At 51.9% G+C, this 16,699-nt stretch overlaps 1 protein-coding gene across 1 annotated transcript in view; it reads left to right on the top strand.

Annotated features, from left to right (window-relative positions):
- Positions 1 to 16,699, top strand: part of SRRM4 (serine/arginine repetitive matrix 4) — a gene marked incomplete at both ends in the record, with an annotated part of 142,425 nt that overhangs the window by 106,000 nt on the left and 19,726 nt on the right. Inside the window, 6 exons of the mRNA XM_080821591.1 lie at positions 1,929 to 2,015; positions 4,039 to 4,110; positions 6,749 to 6,775; positions 8,785 to 8,835; positions 11,989 to 12,087; positions 14,862 to 15,018. Coding sequence (XP_080677717.1) covers positions 1,929 to 2,015; positions 4,039 to 4,110; positions 6,749 to 6,775; positions 8,785 to 8,835; positions 11,989 to 12,087; positions 14,862 to 15,018 — 493 coding nt within the window. The remainder of the gene's footprint in view (positions 1 to 1,928; positions 2,016 to 4,038; positions 4,111 to 6,748; positions 6,776 to 8,784; positions 8,836 to 11,988; positions 12,088 to 14,861; positions 15,019 to 16,699) is intronic.

Below are 16,699 nucleotides of genomic sequence, written 5' to 3'. Positions count from 1 at the left end.
CATCTCCCAAATCATGAAAATGATACTCAGAGAGGTCGCTGAGCTAGGAGGTAATGGAGCAGGAACATAAATCCAGATGTGGCGGCTTCTAGAAGCAGCATTCTCTACTGCTGCATACTCTGGATTTTGGACCACCACCTACTGAACCGCTCTAGGGCATCACTGCATTCTCAATGGCTGCCTATTTCCCTGCTCCTCGTGTAACCACAGTCTACTTACTTAGCCACTAACCTGGCTCCTCCAGCGCTGCTGGGACGGCACACCTAGGCACACAGGTACAGGAGGAAGAAGAACGCAGAGCAAGTGCAGACCTAAAGGCATTTGCGATCTGTGGAAGGGGTTGATTTTCCCTTTCTCAGACCTCAAATCTATCCCAATTCAAGGTCTTTCTCCATTTCACTTGATCACTCATGTAGGAGTGTCAGACAGTAGTTCCCAAACCTGCTTCCCTGGGAACACTGGCATTCCAGAAAGCAGTGAGAATAATTGTCTGAAACAATGAGATCTCTCTCTATTTCAGAAGATGCAGTTTTGTTTTGTTTTGTTTTGTTTTAAAGATTTTATTTATTTATTTGACAGACAGAGATCACAAGCAGGCAGAGGCAGGCAGAGAGAGAGGAGGAAGCAGACTCCCCGCTGAGCAGAGAGCCCGATGCGGGGCTCGATCCTAGGACCCTGAGATCATGACCTGAGCCGAAGGCAGAGGCGTAACCCACTGAGCCACCCAGGCACCCCTAGATGATTTTCATTTACTGGCAATTCAGAAACCTTCACATACAGTCTGTTCACTTGGGCACTTTTTTTTTTTAACTAACCGTAATGATCCAGAACCTTAGAATGGAATTCAATATGGCCACATTGCATGACGGTCTTGAAAGCGCTGGGCAATTTCCAAATGAATGTCTGCTTAACCAGGTTTGAGCAGGCCCTTGGCTGTGTGGGAAAGCCCTCAGGATGGGACTCACTCAGGCCTTCCCTGAAATCCCGGCTCAGATGCTCCATCACTGGGCAGCTCTGGGCAAGCGGGTTCAAGGTTCAGTCCCTTACGGTCTTCACCTGTGAAATGAGACCCTGAGAATCGTACCGCCCTCCAAGCATTTTTGTGAGTATAAAGGTAGCGTCAAACACTTGGCACATAATAAACAAATTAAACAGTAGTGGCGTTCCCACCAATAATGACAACGATTTTCTTATGAATATTACGGTTTCCCGGTCAAGTTCAACTGGGAGGGCACGTTTCCCTTCCCGAGCAGTTTTTCATCCCAAACCCATCTCCTTTTGCCATGGGATAGTGTTTTTTAAAAAATCCCTGGAGCCTGCCCCAATTATAGAAGGAGATAAGTTGACTTCATTTAACGGCAGCCTGGGCATTTGAATTTAATTGAATGGGAAATAATTATTCTTGAAGAGCAGAGGTTTTTGAGGTTCTGTGAAGCAATATAAGATATGTATCTCATTACATTAGACCTCGGCAAATACACTTTTAATAATCAACTGCTACTTAACATAACTTCCTCCTCCTATTAAATTTCCAGCAGGAACTGTGGACACGAAGTGTTGGGAAAAGGGGGGCGGGGGCTGAACTGCCGATTAATTATTTAAAAAGTGATTTATTTACCAAGGTGAGCCATTTGCAAGTTCAATAATAAATCTATTAAGGAGCAGTTAACCTCTGTAACTCTATTTTAAATAATCAATTGGTGTTTGGGTAACGGTGAAGCGTCTGTCTCATTAGGTCGGCATTAACTCCTTATTTGAGGCACTTAACCTAAAGGATGGCCAAATCAGCCCTGAGACGGTAATTCGGTATTCGCCATGGGTCCTTCATCCTCCGAGGAACTGGGTCCTTTTTCCCTGGCTGCGACAGCCCAGGTTGGGGGCTGGGAACATCCTGGGTCCTCTAACACCCTCCTCTGTGCTCTCCACAGTGCCTCCCGCCACAAAGACTTGACACCACCACCTTCCTCCAGGGGGAAGAAGAAAAAGAAGAAATCCACCCGGAAGAAGAGAAGGAGGTGAGTATCGCAAAGGATGATGAAAACTTGAAGATAGGGGAGACGACAGAATAGGGGTCCAGTGGGTTTCAGAGTCAAACAATGACTCCCCCTGAGTTCGAATTCCTGCTCTGCCTCTTAACTAGCTGTGTGACCTTAAACAAGACCCTTCACCTGTCTGCGCCTGTTTCCACTTATATAAAATACCGGTAGTACCTGTCTCCTGGCATTGTGTGAGAATCAGATGGAGAAAAGTGGATGTGGAAGGAGCTGTCACAGTGTCTGGCACATCATAAATGACAAGTGAATCAGCATAATCAAGACCATGAATATTGATTTTTTTTTTTTTTGAGAACTTAAGCATGGTGATCTCCATGATGTCTTTAACCTTTGACTATGATTTACCAGACAAACAGTATTGTTCCCATTCAGAGAGGAGAAAAGAAAGGCACGGCATGGAGGTTGACAGGATTTACAGGGATCCCGGGCCCCTCAGTTGATTCTGCTTCTCCCACCTAGCCCGTGAATGCCAACAATAACAAGCGGACACTATATTTTTTGCCAGCAGTGGACTGTTGTGTAGCCCATTGATTTTTTTCTATGTAAAATTCCTTTTAATTTTTTTTTTTTAATTTAAAAGTATTTCCAGATTTTCTTCCAAACTGCCCCTGCCTAGACTAAAATCATGTCCTGTGTTCCAGACCCTGAGGGGTGGGTTTTGGGGAGGCAATGTTTGAAGAAGCCTGCAGGGGGCAGCAGAGAGCAGTGTCTGGATGACTCGCGCCCCAACTTGCTTTTCCTGGTTTCTGCCATTTCCACACTCCTTTAGCCTGGTTGGAAGAGAACAGGCCCAAAGAAGACCAAGAAGGGAATGTGAATGAGGCCCCTATGTTGTAGGGTGACAGGAGGAATTGGACCAAGTGTTTTGAGGTTCCTGATTTTATGGCTGGGGAGAACATTTGAAAGAAGGAAATCAGGCTTTACTAATTCAATTGTTCATTCAGTAAATGTCCACTGAGCACGTGTTTGGGGACAGATGTTGTGGTTTCCTAAGAGTCAGGTTGTTCTGAACCCTGTGTTTCACCCTGTAGATTTGTTGTGTTTGACCTACAAGGTGTTCTTTTGTCTTTTCAATTGGTGGCCAACATTTAAAAACCAGGGGATTTCACATGAGTTGTGTTTTTCTGGTGACCTCTGTTGAAAAGGCAGGTGTTCCAGAAGCCCAGGGCTGCATTCCCACACAAGACCTACGGCTGATCGAAGAAGCATATGCTCTCTGGTTTGCCACAGTCCCCACTGCTCCCTATTGTATCGACCCACCCTGCTCTCTCAGAGGCCCCTGTTGGCATCCGCACTTGTTTCAACTTTAGTGTTTTGTCACTGGGGAAATAAGAGACCCAGAGATGGGCAGGGACATGCCGAAGGTGACTTCATGAGCTGGGGTACAGTCAAGATTGGAACTCGCGTCACTTTTGAACCTGTCTTGAATCAGAATCAGAATCATGGTCCTGGGGTGGCTCTGTTTCTTGGGGAACCCCTGAGAGCACCGTGCTGACCACACAGGGGCTCAGTCTTACCAGGGAGCTAGGGTAAGGCAGAAGAAAGACCTGAGAGGAGGCGCACGGCTGGAGGGAGAAGAACAGACACAAAATATTTGGCCTGACCAGGAGGGATGATAACGGGATTGAGAGCAAGGCCCCTGTCATCCATTTGAATCTCGGCTCAGCCACTTCCTAGCTATGTGTCTTTGGGCAAGTCACGTTACCTCCCTGAACCTCCCTTTCCTTGTCTGTAAAAGGAAGGTAACCGTTAGGCCTGCCTAAGACGCATGTGGAAAGAGAAAGTGAGATAATGCATGTAAAGCACAGAGTGTTGGGGGAAGATGCAAATCTGATTATAGCAAATCAATAAATGCAAGTACTGATAATATCAGGATCGAGGTGATTTTTGCGTGTGAGACCCTGTGTAGGCACTGGGGAAGGGTCGCTGAAGCCAACCCTGGTCCTTAAGGAGCTCCCACTGAAGGTGTCTTCTCCCGCCTCAGGTCCCCGTCATATAGTCCATCGCCTGTCAAGAAAAAGAAGAAGAAAGGCTCCAAAAAACATAAGCGACACAGGTATTATCCTTCTGCCTTGGCAAATGGGGACGCCCGGGGTGGGTTGGGGGTTAGGGGAGATTAGGTGGCACCGGAAGTTCACTGGTGATAAGCTTATCTTTTCACTTAGGTAAGATAGTCATCGGTGTGTTGGTATTTCCTTTTCCTTGTGTAACTTGGAACTCTGGTTGCAAGGACCCACGGCCCCCTAAAGCTAACTCCAGCTGGAAGGGGGTTTGTTTGATGATAAGGAGACAGGAATGTCTCAGGGATCAGCCAGGCCCCAGTGAGGATCTAGAACCAAGGAGTGGGGAGCTGGTAGCACCCAGGGAAAATACACAGTCCCTGTCCCACGTGGGGAGACCCGGCTGCCCCTGGTGCCCCTCCCTCCATGTGGCCGGCCCAGCCACAAGACACTGAAGCTCTCTGTCTTGTTTGTCCCTCATGCCAAATTCCCAAGGTCCAACTCTGTGTTTGGACCAACTTGTCCTCGAGGATGGGATCATGTAAACACGGCTTCTGGGATTATACACCCTCGTGGGTAGTTGTTAAGGGGCACCGTGAACTGGACACACATTCCAAAAGTTGCCCACTAAACACACACACACACACACACACATACGTGTGTGTGTGTGTGTGTGTGTGTGTGTGTGTGTATGGGGAAGAAAGGACTAGAAGGATGTACGCCAGAGGACTCAAATCTGTGGTCCATGCGCCGACTCAGCATTTTATAATTGGGAGATGGTGCAATGAAAAACAAGTTTTCTAGTTCTTCTGTAAAACCAGCAGCTGTCTTCACTGGACCGATTTTCCCACTGGAAGCCATCCGCGAGGCTGAGCGGTTGCCGTGCTCGTAGACAGAGCATAGCTGCTGTGCTTTGCTAGGGCCCCACTAAGCCCCCATCAGTGACGAAGCCTGCTGGGCCCCTGGGGGCAGGGAGTGTGAAGTTTCCCCCGTAAGCTGCTCGCTGTGCTTGGCCGCAGATGCCAGGGAAAGAGAAGTGCGTGTCCTCTCTTTGCTCAGCCTTATCTTCCAGTCTCCCTCCATCAGTGGTGGGTTGCTTGTGCCGTTAGACAATTACAGTGGAACAAAAGGTTCGCTGGGGTTTTCCCCCTGCTTCTCACCCCTGGTTCCAAGTTGCCCCAAAGTGGCTTTTTCCAAGCCGGGGTGTGCTCATGTCTCAGCCCGTGCTGCCAGAATGGTCTCAACTCGGTTTGGTTTCACGTGCCATGTTTGCCGCCCGCCCGGACATTTCAACTGATGCCAAGACGGGGGCAAGTCAGGGAGCAAAAGGTTGTTAATTTGGTGTTGGAAACCTTTCCCAACGTGGGATTCCCCTGTGGAGGCAGTGGCCTGCCCTTGACTTAGACTGCCATCCTGTCACCTTCCTATGCTGACCGATCAGTCCCAGTTTGGGGGGCTTTTCCGTATCCTGTTGCGGAACTCAAGTGGCTTCTCGGTCCAGGGTTTCTCCTCATGAAAAAGAGACTGTGCTGGAGGGTTAGAAACAGGCTTTTTCCGCCAGCCACAGCCAGCCCGGGAGGTGGAGGTGGAGAGGGAAGGAGACCTATAAATAGGAGATTAGGAGGGGGAGAAACTGTTGCTGATCCTTTCCAAAGCGCCTGCTGTGGGCCCGGCTTCTCCAAGGTCTTGAGATGCTGGGTTAATGATAGTTGACTTGTTTGAAGATAGGAGCTAGGGGTGGGGAGTGCATAGAGATTTGTCTTTTTTCCCCTTCAATTAGCATGACTTCAGGGCTTAAAAAAAAAAAATCCCATTTTCACATCTATTTATTAAATAGCCAGTATGTGTCATGAATGAGGAATCCAGGCTCCAGGAACAGAGCAGTGACCAAAATCCAGCCATTGCCCTTGAGTGGCTCACGTTCTAGTCGGGGAGATGCATAATTATAACATGCAGAGGTGTGTGTTACAAGGCTAAGCTCAGACACTCACCCACACTTGCAGGAGCAGAGAGTGGGCGCCCGGCCAGGCTGAGGGGATCAGAAAATGCTACAAGGAGGTGAATGGAACTCTGAAGAATCCACAGGAGTTACCTGGGCGAAGCTGTGTGACCTTGGGCAACTTAACTGACTTCTCTGAGCTTCGGTGCCTGTGAAACGGTTGTTAGTAGAACGGAGAGGGTTTGGGTGAAGACTGAGTGGGGTTGTATGTAATAGGCGCTTAGCACAAAGCCCGGCACACAGTGAACGTTCCACATGGGGGGGCTGGTTGTCCCTGACCGGTAGGGAGAGAGAGGTGAAGGTGAGATCGGGGGTCGGGGAGGACGCAGAGGACTCCCGTATGTCCCCCGCCGTCCGCCCCCATCCGAGATCGGCTCACAGACAGTTTGAGGTGAGGGTGGAAGCACTGGTCGTTTTGGCTGGAAATTCAAAATGCAAACCAGCGTCTCCCATATGGTCTACACAGTCTGAAATCTGAGAGAGGAGGATTCGCCAGGTGTCCCGACCGACCCCCATGTCGCGCGATCACACACGCACCGATACATTTGTCCCAGGAAAAAACAAAAAACAAAAAACCAGCTCACCTATGTTTATTGTCTTCTCTCCCTCCCTGTCTCCCTCCTCCCCCTTTTTTCCTTCCTCCTCCCTCCCCGCCCTCCCTCTCTTCCCTCTCTTCCTCTTAATTCTTTAATCAGGTCGTTCTCCAAGAAGAGAAGGCACAGGTAAGCATGTTTTCGCCTCTGGCTGCTTGCTTCTCTTTCCTGCTTTCCTAAGAAGGTTTTGGGCAGCCTCTGGGGTGTGCTCCTGGGCACGCCCCCTCCATCTTCCTGGGCCTCAGTTTCCTCCAAGATGAAGGCCTTGGATGGTTTCCCTGAGGGTTCCCAGCCAGGTTTTGACTTCTGTCAGGCCAGATGGCTGCTCCTTGACCAGCCCCCGCCGATGCCCCTTCCTGGAAAGTCTTACTACCCTGGTCAGAGTCTGCTCATTTTAGCACTCACTGAAATCCTGGATTGGGGCATGTCAGGAAACCTCAGCCCCACCCCCCATCCTGCCAAAGCCTCCCTAGATCCTGGCCAAGGGACAGAAGCCAAGTCTGACTGTACTGGAAACACTAAGTGAGCACAAATCAAGCTGTCGCCAATGGGGTCCTCGCTGCACTGGCCCCCTGCACTGGGCCCCGCGCTGTGTCCGTGCGTGTTGGATCTCCACTGATCTCCCTCATAACCCAACACAGTGGCTATGTTTATTATTCCCATTTTACAGATGAAGAAACTGAGATTCAGGCAGGAGGTATGACAGGTGTGTCCACAAACACAGGCAGGTGGCAGAGCCAAAACTCAAGCCCAGATCCGTCAGAGGATTGGGACTCCCTATGGTGGCGTCTTAAGTAAGAGCCACATCTGGAGCAGTTGGCCGAGCGCAGAGCCCTTCTGTTTATCCAGTTAACAGGTAGAGGGCGATCACCAGTGTCACATCCTCTCAACCCAGCAGCCTGAGCAATGGCGCCACTTCACGGTCCAGGAAACCGGGTCTTCCGAGGACAGGTCGCTTGCCTGTGTCCCACAGCGACTGAGCGGCAGAGCTGGGGCGGGAACCTGGATCTTTCAGTGAGGTTCTGGGTTCGTCCACTGCCCAGGCTGAGTCTCAGACGCGGAGAAAAATCACACAGCTAACGTCAAGGTGCCGTTTCAGTCGGATGAATTGGATGAGGTTTTCCCCTTCTCTGAGGCCCGTTGTGCGTTCTTGGCAGACCCTCTGAAGCCAGTAGAACCAAACGGCGTCCACCCCCTGGGGCCTCTAGCGGATAATGCTGGGACCGCGACTCATCACTGTCCACCGGACCCATACCCCAGCCCTCTGACTTAAAAAACAAAAACGGGTAGTTAAATATCTGTGCGTGGAACATTTCTGCATCTGCCAAGCTTCGAGAAGCTTCCGAGCTTCTCCCTGCGTATCCCATTCTTCTCCCTTACAAATTGATTGAATATCAGTTAACAGCATGGGCTCTGGGGACCCACGGTATGGGGCCACATCCCAGCTCCCCTGCGTGATCCTGGCCAAGTTTCGTAGCCTAGCTGAGGCTCAGTTCTCCCATCTGTAAAACAAGTACGTATTTAAATGTGCCTCTCCCCATAGCTTGCAGGGAGAATAAAACAAGATTGCTGACAAGAAGTAGTTAGCAGAGGGGCGCCTGGGTGGCTCAGTGGGTTAGAGCCTCTGCCTTCGGCTCAGGTCATGATCCCGGGGTCCTGGGATCGAGCCCCGCATCGGGCTCTCTGCTCAGCGGGGAGCCTGCTTGCCTTCCTCTCTCTCTGCCTGCCTCTCTGCCTACTTGTGATCTCTGTCTGTCAAATAAATAAATAAAAATCTTAAAAAAAAAAAAAAAAAAAAAAAAAAAAGAAGTAGTTAGCAGAGTGTTCACTTGTAAGAAGTCCTCGAAAAATGGCAGGTATTACTTTATTTACCACTGTTCTTATTAAGCTGCCGAAGCTGGCCGTGGCCCCCAGCACACCCCATTCTCAGTCCGTGCGTGGGTCCGTGTCCATAGCTGCCCCTGCTGGGTGGAGAAGTCAGCGTCAGTGACTTTTCTGGTCTTGGAAATGATTAGCAAGTCTGTCCCCAAATTGCCCGGATCTGGTGGCCACTGTGTGTTAAGCGTTTTCACTACTTGTTTCTTTTTATCTGTAACTGGAATTTTGCATCTTTCGTTAATTGGCCTTTTCTCCTTTAGCTCCTCCAGCCCAAAAAGCAAAAGGAGGGATGAGAAGAGGCACAAAAAACAGTAAGTAGAGACCCCCTGGAACAGTCCCTCCAGTTTGGGGAGCGGGGGAACCTGGCCTCTTAACAGCTGGCGTGTTGGAGTTGCCGAAGAAACAGGGAGAGCGAGAAAGGGCGGGGGGGTGAGAGGAACAGAGGCAGGGGGAGGCGGAACCGTGCGACACACGGCACTGGGGGTCTGGGTATGTGTAAGTGCACAAGGCCGCGCATACGGTGTGTGTGCATGTGCTTGTGCGTGCGTGAAAGCGAGTGTCATGCATCTGTGTGCCTGGAGGGCGCCGCGTAGATATCTTCCTGGAGAATGTGTGTAGTACGCATCTTGTCTGTAGATCTCTGTACATTTTTCCACCCTGCAGACATCTGTGTGACCGTGGATACGAATGTGTGCCGTGGGTGTGGTATGCACTTGTGTTCACACGAGTGCATTCTATAGCCTCCTGCTTATGGGAACACGGAGGCAGAGAGCGTGCCTGGAGGTGCTGATTCTCTGCACGCTGCGTGTGTACTGCTTCCTGACCTGTGTGCGTTAATGCATAGGTAGGGTGGGTGTGGCTTTTCCCGGTGCACACAGGTGTGCCACGGCTGCGTGAGTGGTGGCGGGGCATGATCACGTGCAGGCACAGGCATGAGTGTGCATGTGAGTCCGAGCCTGGGCTGCTGAGGCGTACAGCACAGAGGGGGCAGTGCAGCTCCTACCCCTGGTCTCGGGGCCCCAGCTGGTTCACGGTTTACGGCTGGTAGTAGAAATTCAAATCAGCTAGCACTGCCTGCAGAGTTCAGTTCCCAGAGAAATTAAAAGTAAATGTGGTTACAACCCACCTACTTTATACCCTGCAAATGTTAGTGCATGTGTTTTCCAATCAACTAATATTTTATCTCCCGCCAAGAAGCTTCTAAAGTAAGGATCAAAGGCAATACGATGAAAGGTGGTTGGCTGCTGGGGAGGGAAAGGAAGAGACAGGGATGCAGAGGGAGGGCGCCCCGCTTTGCTGCCTGAAGGGTCACTTCATCCAAGGTCAGTGCAAAGGAGGACATTTGAGCCACCCCCACAGGGGGTCTGGGGAATGCTCCAGAAGGAAGCAGTAGAGCTTTGAATTAGCTCAGGGAACAACTTCCTGATCATCAAACTTGTTCAGTTCGAGTGCAGAAGGCAATTATTGGTCATACGTATTGAGTGTGCATTCATGCTAAGCACAGACCGAATGCGTATTCTCAGAGATCTCTGCATTACTTGTCCAGCGGGGCTGTGCTACAGACAGAGCCAAGGGATAGACTCGGACTCTGAAGAGCTCGGGCAGAGGGGGCAGGGGGCATCACCGCTGAGGCAGGGACTGCCTGCTTGAAGGCAGCACGGTGGCGACCCTCCCCGGTGCCAAGAGCTGGATGAGTCCCAGAAATTGCTAGGTTACATAAGCCAAAGACAGGCGTCAGAAGAGGGAAGAGCGAGAAAAACAAGGCGCCGCTAGGATAAAGGATGGTTCTTCTCGCCGAGTCCCGTGGTCGCACCTACTTCTTAACGAGCAGTTGCTGGAGAGATTTAGCCTCCTTGAATTCAACATCCCTTAGAAGGCCCTCAGATATGACAGGCCCTGGGCTGGGCCCAAGGACAGAGATTAGCCAAATATTCTTCTGGACTCAAGGAGCTCACAGTTCCCAGCAGCACACAGGAGACAGACATGGGACAGTCACAGCCCAGGGGGGGCCGCCAGGAGCCCAGGGCGCCATGGCCACTGTGGTGTTGAAGAGGGTGCTTGGTGTTCAGCAGGGGCGCCCTACTGGAGGAAGGGTCTAGACGGAGGGTAAGGACGGAGGTAACCATTCTCAGCTGCAGGTGAGGCAAGTAGTTTAAACTCGGCGCCTCGGTTTCTTCATCTGGGAGACAAGAGAACCTGCCCCATAGGTTGTTGGGAGGAACAGATGGGTCTGTTTAAGAAAAATATTGGACTGTGGCGCCAGCAGGCAGTATGTGTTAGATGCGGGCTCCCGTCATCGTCGCCATCACAAGGATGTCGTGAGGTGGGACATAGAGGAGCCGGAGTACAAGCAGTTCGGACTGGCTTGAGTCTGCCCAGGCAGGGCAGGAGAAGTCATGCGAGGAAGTTAGAGAGTTTCATGGGGGCTGACTCCTCGGGGTGCTTGGGGTTCAAGATGAGAGCGCAGGTTTGAAATAAGAGCAAAGGGAAGGTTCTAAGCAGAGAAGGAATATGGTTTGCTAATCACATGAACAAGAACCTCTGAGTCCTGTGTTGGGATAGCCAGGCTGCCCTCCCGATAGAGCCCTCTCTAACTCCCACTGGCTTCCTGCCTTGGCCCAAATCACTGACATTGCTTGTTCATCCCCAGTGACCACTGCCTCTGCTGCTACTACTTCTGAGTCCTTATTATCATTGAGGGGGGAGCGGAAGTAACCTGTGATAAAACCGTTAGTAGCAGCAGTCGTTGTTCATTGTGGTTAGCATTTTTGTTTGCCGGTGATGTTGTAACCCTGAAAGTAGGCTTTTGACTCTGTATGAAGAAGCCGGACTTAATTTTCCAGGTCTGAGGTTATAAATTGGCAGCCCAAAGGCCTCATTTACTCTGCAAATGTGTTTTCTTTTCCCCCAAACAAAATGTCTTTTTTTAAAAAAATGAGCTCCCACTTAAAATAGAAATATTTTAACATTAAAAAAAACCTGTATTTTTACATTCACTTGAAAAATTAGAAGATCCAACACCAGGCCAATATTCTGGAAGCACAGACACTTCTTTCTTGAGCTCTCGCCTGAGTCACACATTATGGTAGCTGACTGAGACAGAGTCCTGCTTCCGGCGGGGAGAGAGGTGACTAGTGGAGGTGACACTGCTGTCCACGTGTGCTCGCCATCAGGGCTGCCTCGGGCGGGCGGGAGGCTGAGTCACCCGGGCCGGCTTCTCCAGAGGAAGCCTTGTCACTCATTCGTGCTTGGTAGGGCTGGTTGGAGCCCTTGAACGCCCAGGAGAAGAGCTGGGGTGATGTGGGGTTGGGGGCATGCAGGGGGAGATTCCCAACTCTGGAGGAACAGTGACTTGGATGCAAGAGGATGATGTGTGCCACAGGATCAAAATATGTCTCTCCTTCTTTCTCCCCCTCCCCCTCCCCTTCCCCTCCTTTGACTCGCTCCCTGTCACCCCCTCCAAGATCACGAAGCCGGCCCCGAAAATCTCACCGTCACCGTCATCACCATTATCCCTCGCGGTCGCAGAGCTCCGAGTCCCGCTCCTCAAGCTGTGAGAGCAGGTAAGCCCTTCTCCTCGGGGGAGTCTCCCCTCCCAGCCACTGCCCTGTCCGCGCCTCCCTGTAGAGGAAAGGGAACCAGCCACCTCCGTGTGTAGGAACAGCAGTAGTAGTGTGTGCGCCCACGTGTGCTTCGTAAGTGCCCTTGCTGCCATGTGGGGAGCTGAGCCCTCTCCCTGAATCAACCACACAATCCCCTCTACTACCCTAGGAAGTAGCTACTGTTGTTCTCCCCCATTGTAAAGATGAGAACACTGAGGCACAGAGAGGTTAAGGACCTTGTTAGTTGCATAGCTATGAAGTGACTGAGCTAGGATTGAACTGGGGAGTCTGGCTCTGGACTTGGCCCTCTCGTAAGGGTTGCTCTAAGCAGAGAGAGGCTGAGCAACCTATGAAAGGCCACACAGCACAAAGTACTGAGTTCTGAGGCCCTTCCAAGTCTGGTTTCTCCTAACCCGGACCCACACTGGGCTGACATCGGCTGTGCCGGTCGGAGAAGGGGGAGGAGGGCTCTCTCTCGTGGGCGAGAAGAACAAGAAGAACAAAGAGTGGGACTTAGTGGACGCTGATGTTTGAAACCGGCGCTGTCCAGCAGACACAGCAAGGCCAGCTTCCGGATGTCCGAGACTGCTTTATCCTTCCTCACGTGCATCCCACACACCTGGCTACGTGTTCGTGTCACTGAGGAGATTTCAAAATGCCCCGTCCCGGTCCCACTGCACCCCAGTTAAACCAGTGTCTGGAGGAAGAAGGAGGAGGAGGAGGAGAGGGGGCAGATGTGTTGAAGTCCTTCTTGGTGCTACAGTTTCAAATACATTTTCTCTCTTGCTCATCCCAAGAACACCAGGAGCTAGACCGGGACTGCACTTCGCAGTCAGCTTGGAAAATTCTTAAAACACCGATCCCTGGATCCCGCCCTCTAGGCATCCCGATTTCGTTCAGATGAGGCAGGGCCAGGGAGGTGAGATTTTTAAATCTCTCCCCGTGATGCCGGTGTGGAGCCGAGCATGAGGAGCATTTGAGGAAGAGGAAAATGTCCCTGACTCGTGCTGTTATCACTCGCAGGCCTCGGGGCCCCCACTGGAGACCAACAGCCGTAAAGAGCCTTGGCATCAGGCAAGGTGGCTCTGCAACCTTGAGTGATCAAGACAAACCAAGACCCCTCCGTCGTGAGGTCAGAGCCCTGATGACACAGGAACTTTGTCCAAAACACAAAAGTGACCCAGCATCTCTCTATCCTGGCTCACATGAGGGACTGCTGTTTCCAAGGCCAGCGAGAGCTCTGGCCTTGGACTAGGCCCCGAGATTTATGAAGATACCTAGTGAGAGTCTCACCTCCACTTAATGCCAGCATCCGATCCAGAACAAAGCCCCAGTTCCTTAAACGTTTCTTAAAGTCACCCGCCACCCGCCCATACTAGGCCCTCTCCAACACTCTCATAGGGAGATGTTCTCCACTTCCTGTGGGCGCGCGCTCCCTCCCTGCAAGGAGCCGTGAACATGCTGATTCAGCAGGCGTGTTCCTGCTGGCCTTTGTCTGGAGGGCATCGGCTCACTGAGCTCGGTCGCATCGTGGATGTGGTACAGCTGAGAAAACTGCATCGTGGTGAGCAAAGGCATATGAGCAAGGTCTCAGCGACTGGCAGAGCTCGGACAGAGCCCTGGACCTCTGACGCAGGCTGAATCCGCTCTCAGCAGCTCAGCCCCGCCGGCCTGGGTCAGAGGATGGTGCAGAGAGCTTGCTGCCCTCTGTCTTGCCCTCCGCCCTACCACTTAGGGAGATGGACTGCAGAGCCCAGCCTCGGTCCCCTTCTTATGTCAGCCCTTCTGGGAGTGTTGCTGCTTGAGCTCCCCAGTGCCTGTTGGGCTGAGGGACACTCCAGGGCCACATCAGTAAAAATGGTCTGGAGACCCAGAGCCCAGAGGGGCGTTCCAGAGCATGACCAAGAGGCTTCAGTCCCCCCTGGGCAGAAAACCCTGCCCTGGTCCTGGTTCTGCCACTCACAAGCTGTGTGACTTCTGGTGGGCCCCCAGACAGCTCTGAGCCCGGGTCCTCATCTGCAGAATGGGAAATACCTGCCTTGTTTGCGTTGTGTCTTCAAGTTGGAGAGAGGACAGAGAACTGCCCTAAGAGAGGACTGCAAGTCAATAGGGTGTCATCTTTATTGCTGCTGTGGCCCAGAGCTAACAGGCCAGCAGAGTCTAAACTCTACCCGTTCTAAAGAGAGACTCCTTCGCTTTCTGGCGCAGACAGGGCAGCCCGGGGTCTGACAAGCTTACAGAAGACCCCCTCATTATTTTTGCCAGCTACTCTCTTTTCAAAAGTTTTGGGTGACAGTCACCAGGATGCATCTATCTTACAGATGGCCAAGTCACATACACAAAGACACACAGATAGGCACCATCGTATTTATAGACAAACACAGATGGACACACCCAGTCACGTACAAACACAGTGACAGACAGTCCCACACCCAGGACGTTAAAGCAAATCAGGCCGGGATGTTTTCTGTCTTCCCAGCTGCGTTCCCAGCTCCCCAAACAGTCAGGTACATTTGTCGAATGAACAGATGAGAGAAGGAGCGAATGAATCAATGAATGAATGAATGAGCAGGTGGGCAGGTGGAGGCAGACGAGGGATGGATGGAAGCATGTGTCGTCTATAGAAGCACACCCAGACACCTTCTACAGCCTTCTGATCCTGCGGGCCCCGCAGCCACCCCTCTGCCACACTCCCCTTCCGAAGACCGGCTCATCTCTCTCTCCCGGTCCCCCAGGCACCGCGGCAGGTCCCCCGAGGAAGGGCGGAAGTCCCGCCGAAGGCACTCCCGCCGCTGCTCCAGGACCCTCGGCAAGGCCAGCCCCGAGGCCCGCTCCAGCCACCCGCCCAGCCAGCCCCTCCAGATGCTCGGCCTCCTGTCGGCCAGGGGTGTAGTAAGTATTCCACATGGCCTTCTCGGCCAGTCTTGGCCATGACACCTGGGGGGAGGTGGAGGCACAAGTTCAGGGCAGTGTACGGCACATTTTAACTCAGTTTTGGGCAAACACCCCACTGGCTTTCGGGCCTCTTTATTGATCAACCAGGTGGTCATTCCCCAGCCCCTGGCAGCACTCGGTTAGGGGGGAGGAAGCAGAGCTGAAGTGCCCAGGCTTTCTATCGGGGAGCGCTGGTCTCCAGAGTGACCCTGGCAGGAGTGCATGTGTGAGACCCCGCAGGAGGAAGGAAGAGAGGGGGCTTTGATGTGGCGGGGGCATTCCAGCTTTCCCGTGAAGTCTGCAGCCCAGATGCCAGCCAGCCTGCAGCGCTGATTCGCTGCTGGGACTTGATTTCACCCATATTAACACGGCCTGGAATGTGCATGAGCATTTGCCTTCAAGGAGCTCATAGCGCTTGAGCTGTGTCCTCTCCTCTGTCCGCACGAGGTCTCAGGGCATCGAGGGCATGGCTGCTCTCCCTGGTCCCTTCCAACAGATGGGACAGAAAAACCAAGGCTCAGAGAGGTTACGAATCCAATTTAGCAGCCCCGCATTGAATGGCATCACGTGACGCTCCCTCAGGTCCACAAGGAGGAGCCGGAATGTAATTTCAGACAGTCCGATGCTGGGAACTTTCCTGAGCGAGGGATTCAGGGTTGGTGCTGAACTCAGGTCCTAGCTTTGCTACTCCCTGGTTGCGTGGCTTCAGGGAAGTCCCTTCCCTCCTTCGAAATTCAGTGTTCTCATTGGTAAATTTGCAATAATACCACTTTCATGTGGGATGGTTGGGGACAGCCAATAAGACGAAGTACGAGAAGGCCTTTTGTTGATGCTAAAGGGACAGATACACAAATGGGAGGAGACACAACGCTGACGTAGCCTACAGTTGCAGCCGGCAGCTGGCAGGGATCCGTCTTCTCTAGCTATGAGTGAATCTGAGAATTTCAGGTGAGGTAGAAGTGAGGAGAAACTCGGGGTGCTTGTAGGAAGGTCAAAGAAGGGAAGGCGATGATATACACTAGTTGGGCCTGGTTGACACAAGTTATCACCTGCAGTGCATTCTGGGTAACTCTTCTTTACCATTCGAGGCACTCTGTGCCACCAAGGTCTCATTTTGCCCCAATCCTCTGCCTACCTGGAAGCATCCACAACATCTTCAGGCCCCTCTTTGTAGAGGTGTCTTGTGGTTACTAAGTATTCTGAAGATGGAAAATGCCCACCTGCCTTTCCCTCTCCACTGATGTCCTATAAAAGATCTTTCTAGCATGGCAGAGTCTGGAGGCCCGGGGAGTCTTGGCTTGGCTGGACAATTCCCTCTACCCCTCCCAGCCTCAACTTCCTCACCTGGAAAATGGGTTTGATGATCTCATTTCTCCCAGGGAAATTGTTGCAGAGTTAGAAACCGATGCAAAAATACCTGTCAAAGGTAGAAGAAGTGAGTCAAAATCACCCAGTCTTTCTGGTCCTGGTGTTTGTGGCAGCCCATTTGGTGGCCCCCACTGACCCTCACTAAAAAGTGCCATTGGGAGCAGCGGGCTTGTTTGATCACCTGCCTGGGATGGTTTCCTAACAGCCTGGGTCTATCAAGCAAAAGGCTGGATGTTCCTAAAAAAAAAAAAAAAGTGGGGTCCTCCCACAA

Source organism: Martes martes (assembly GCF_963455335.1).
Source record: "Martes martes genome assembly, chromosome: 13".
Classification (NCBI taxonomy): domain Eukaryota; kingdom Metazoa; phylum Chordata; class Mammalia; order Carnivora; family Mustelidae; genus Martes; species Martes martes.
The sequence above is the reverse complement of the archived record's forward strand: the minus strand, read 5'-3'. Positions and strand labels throughout refer to the sequence as shown.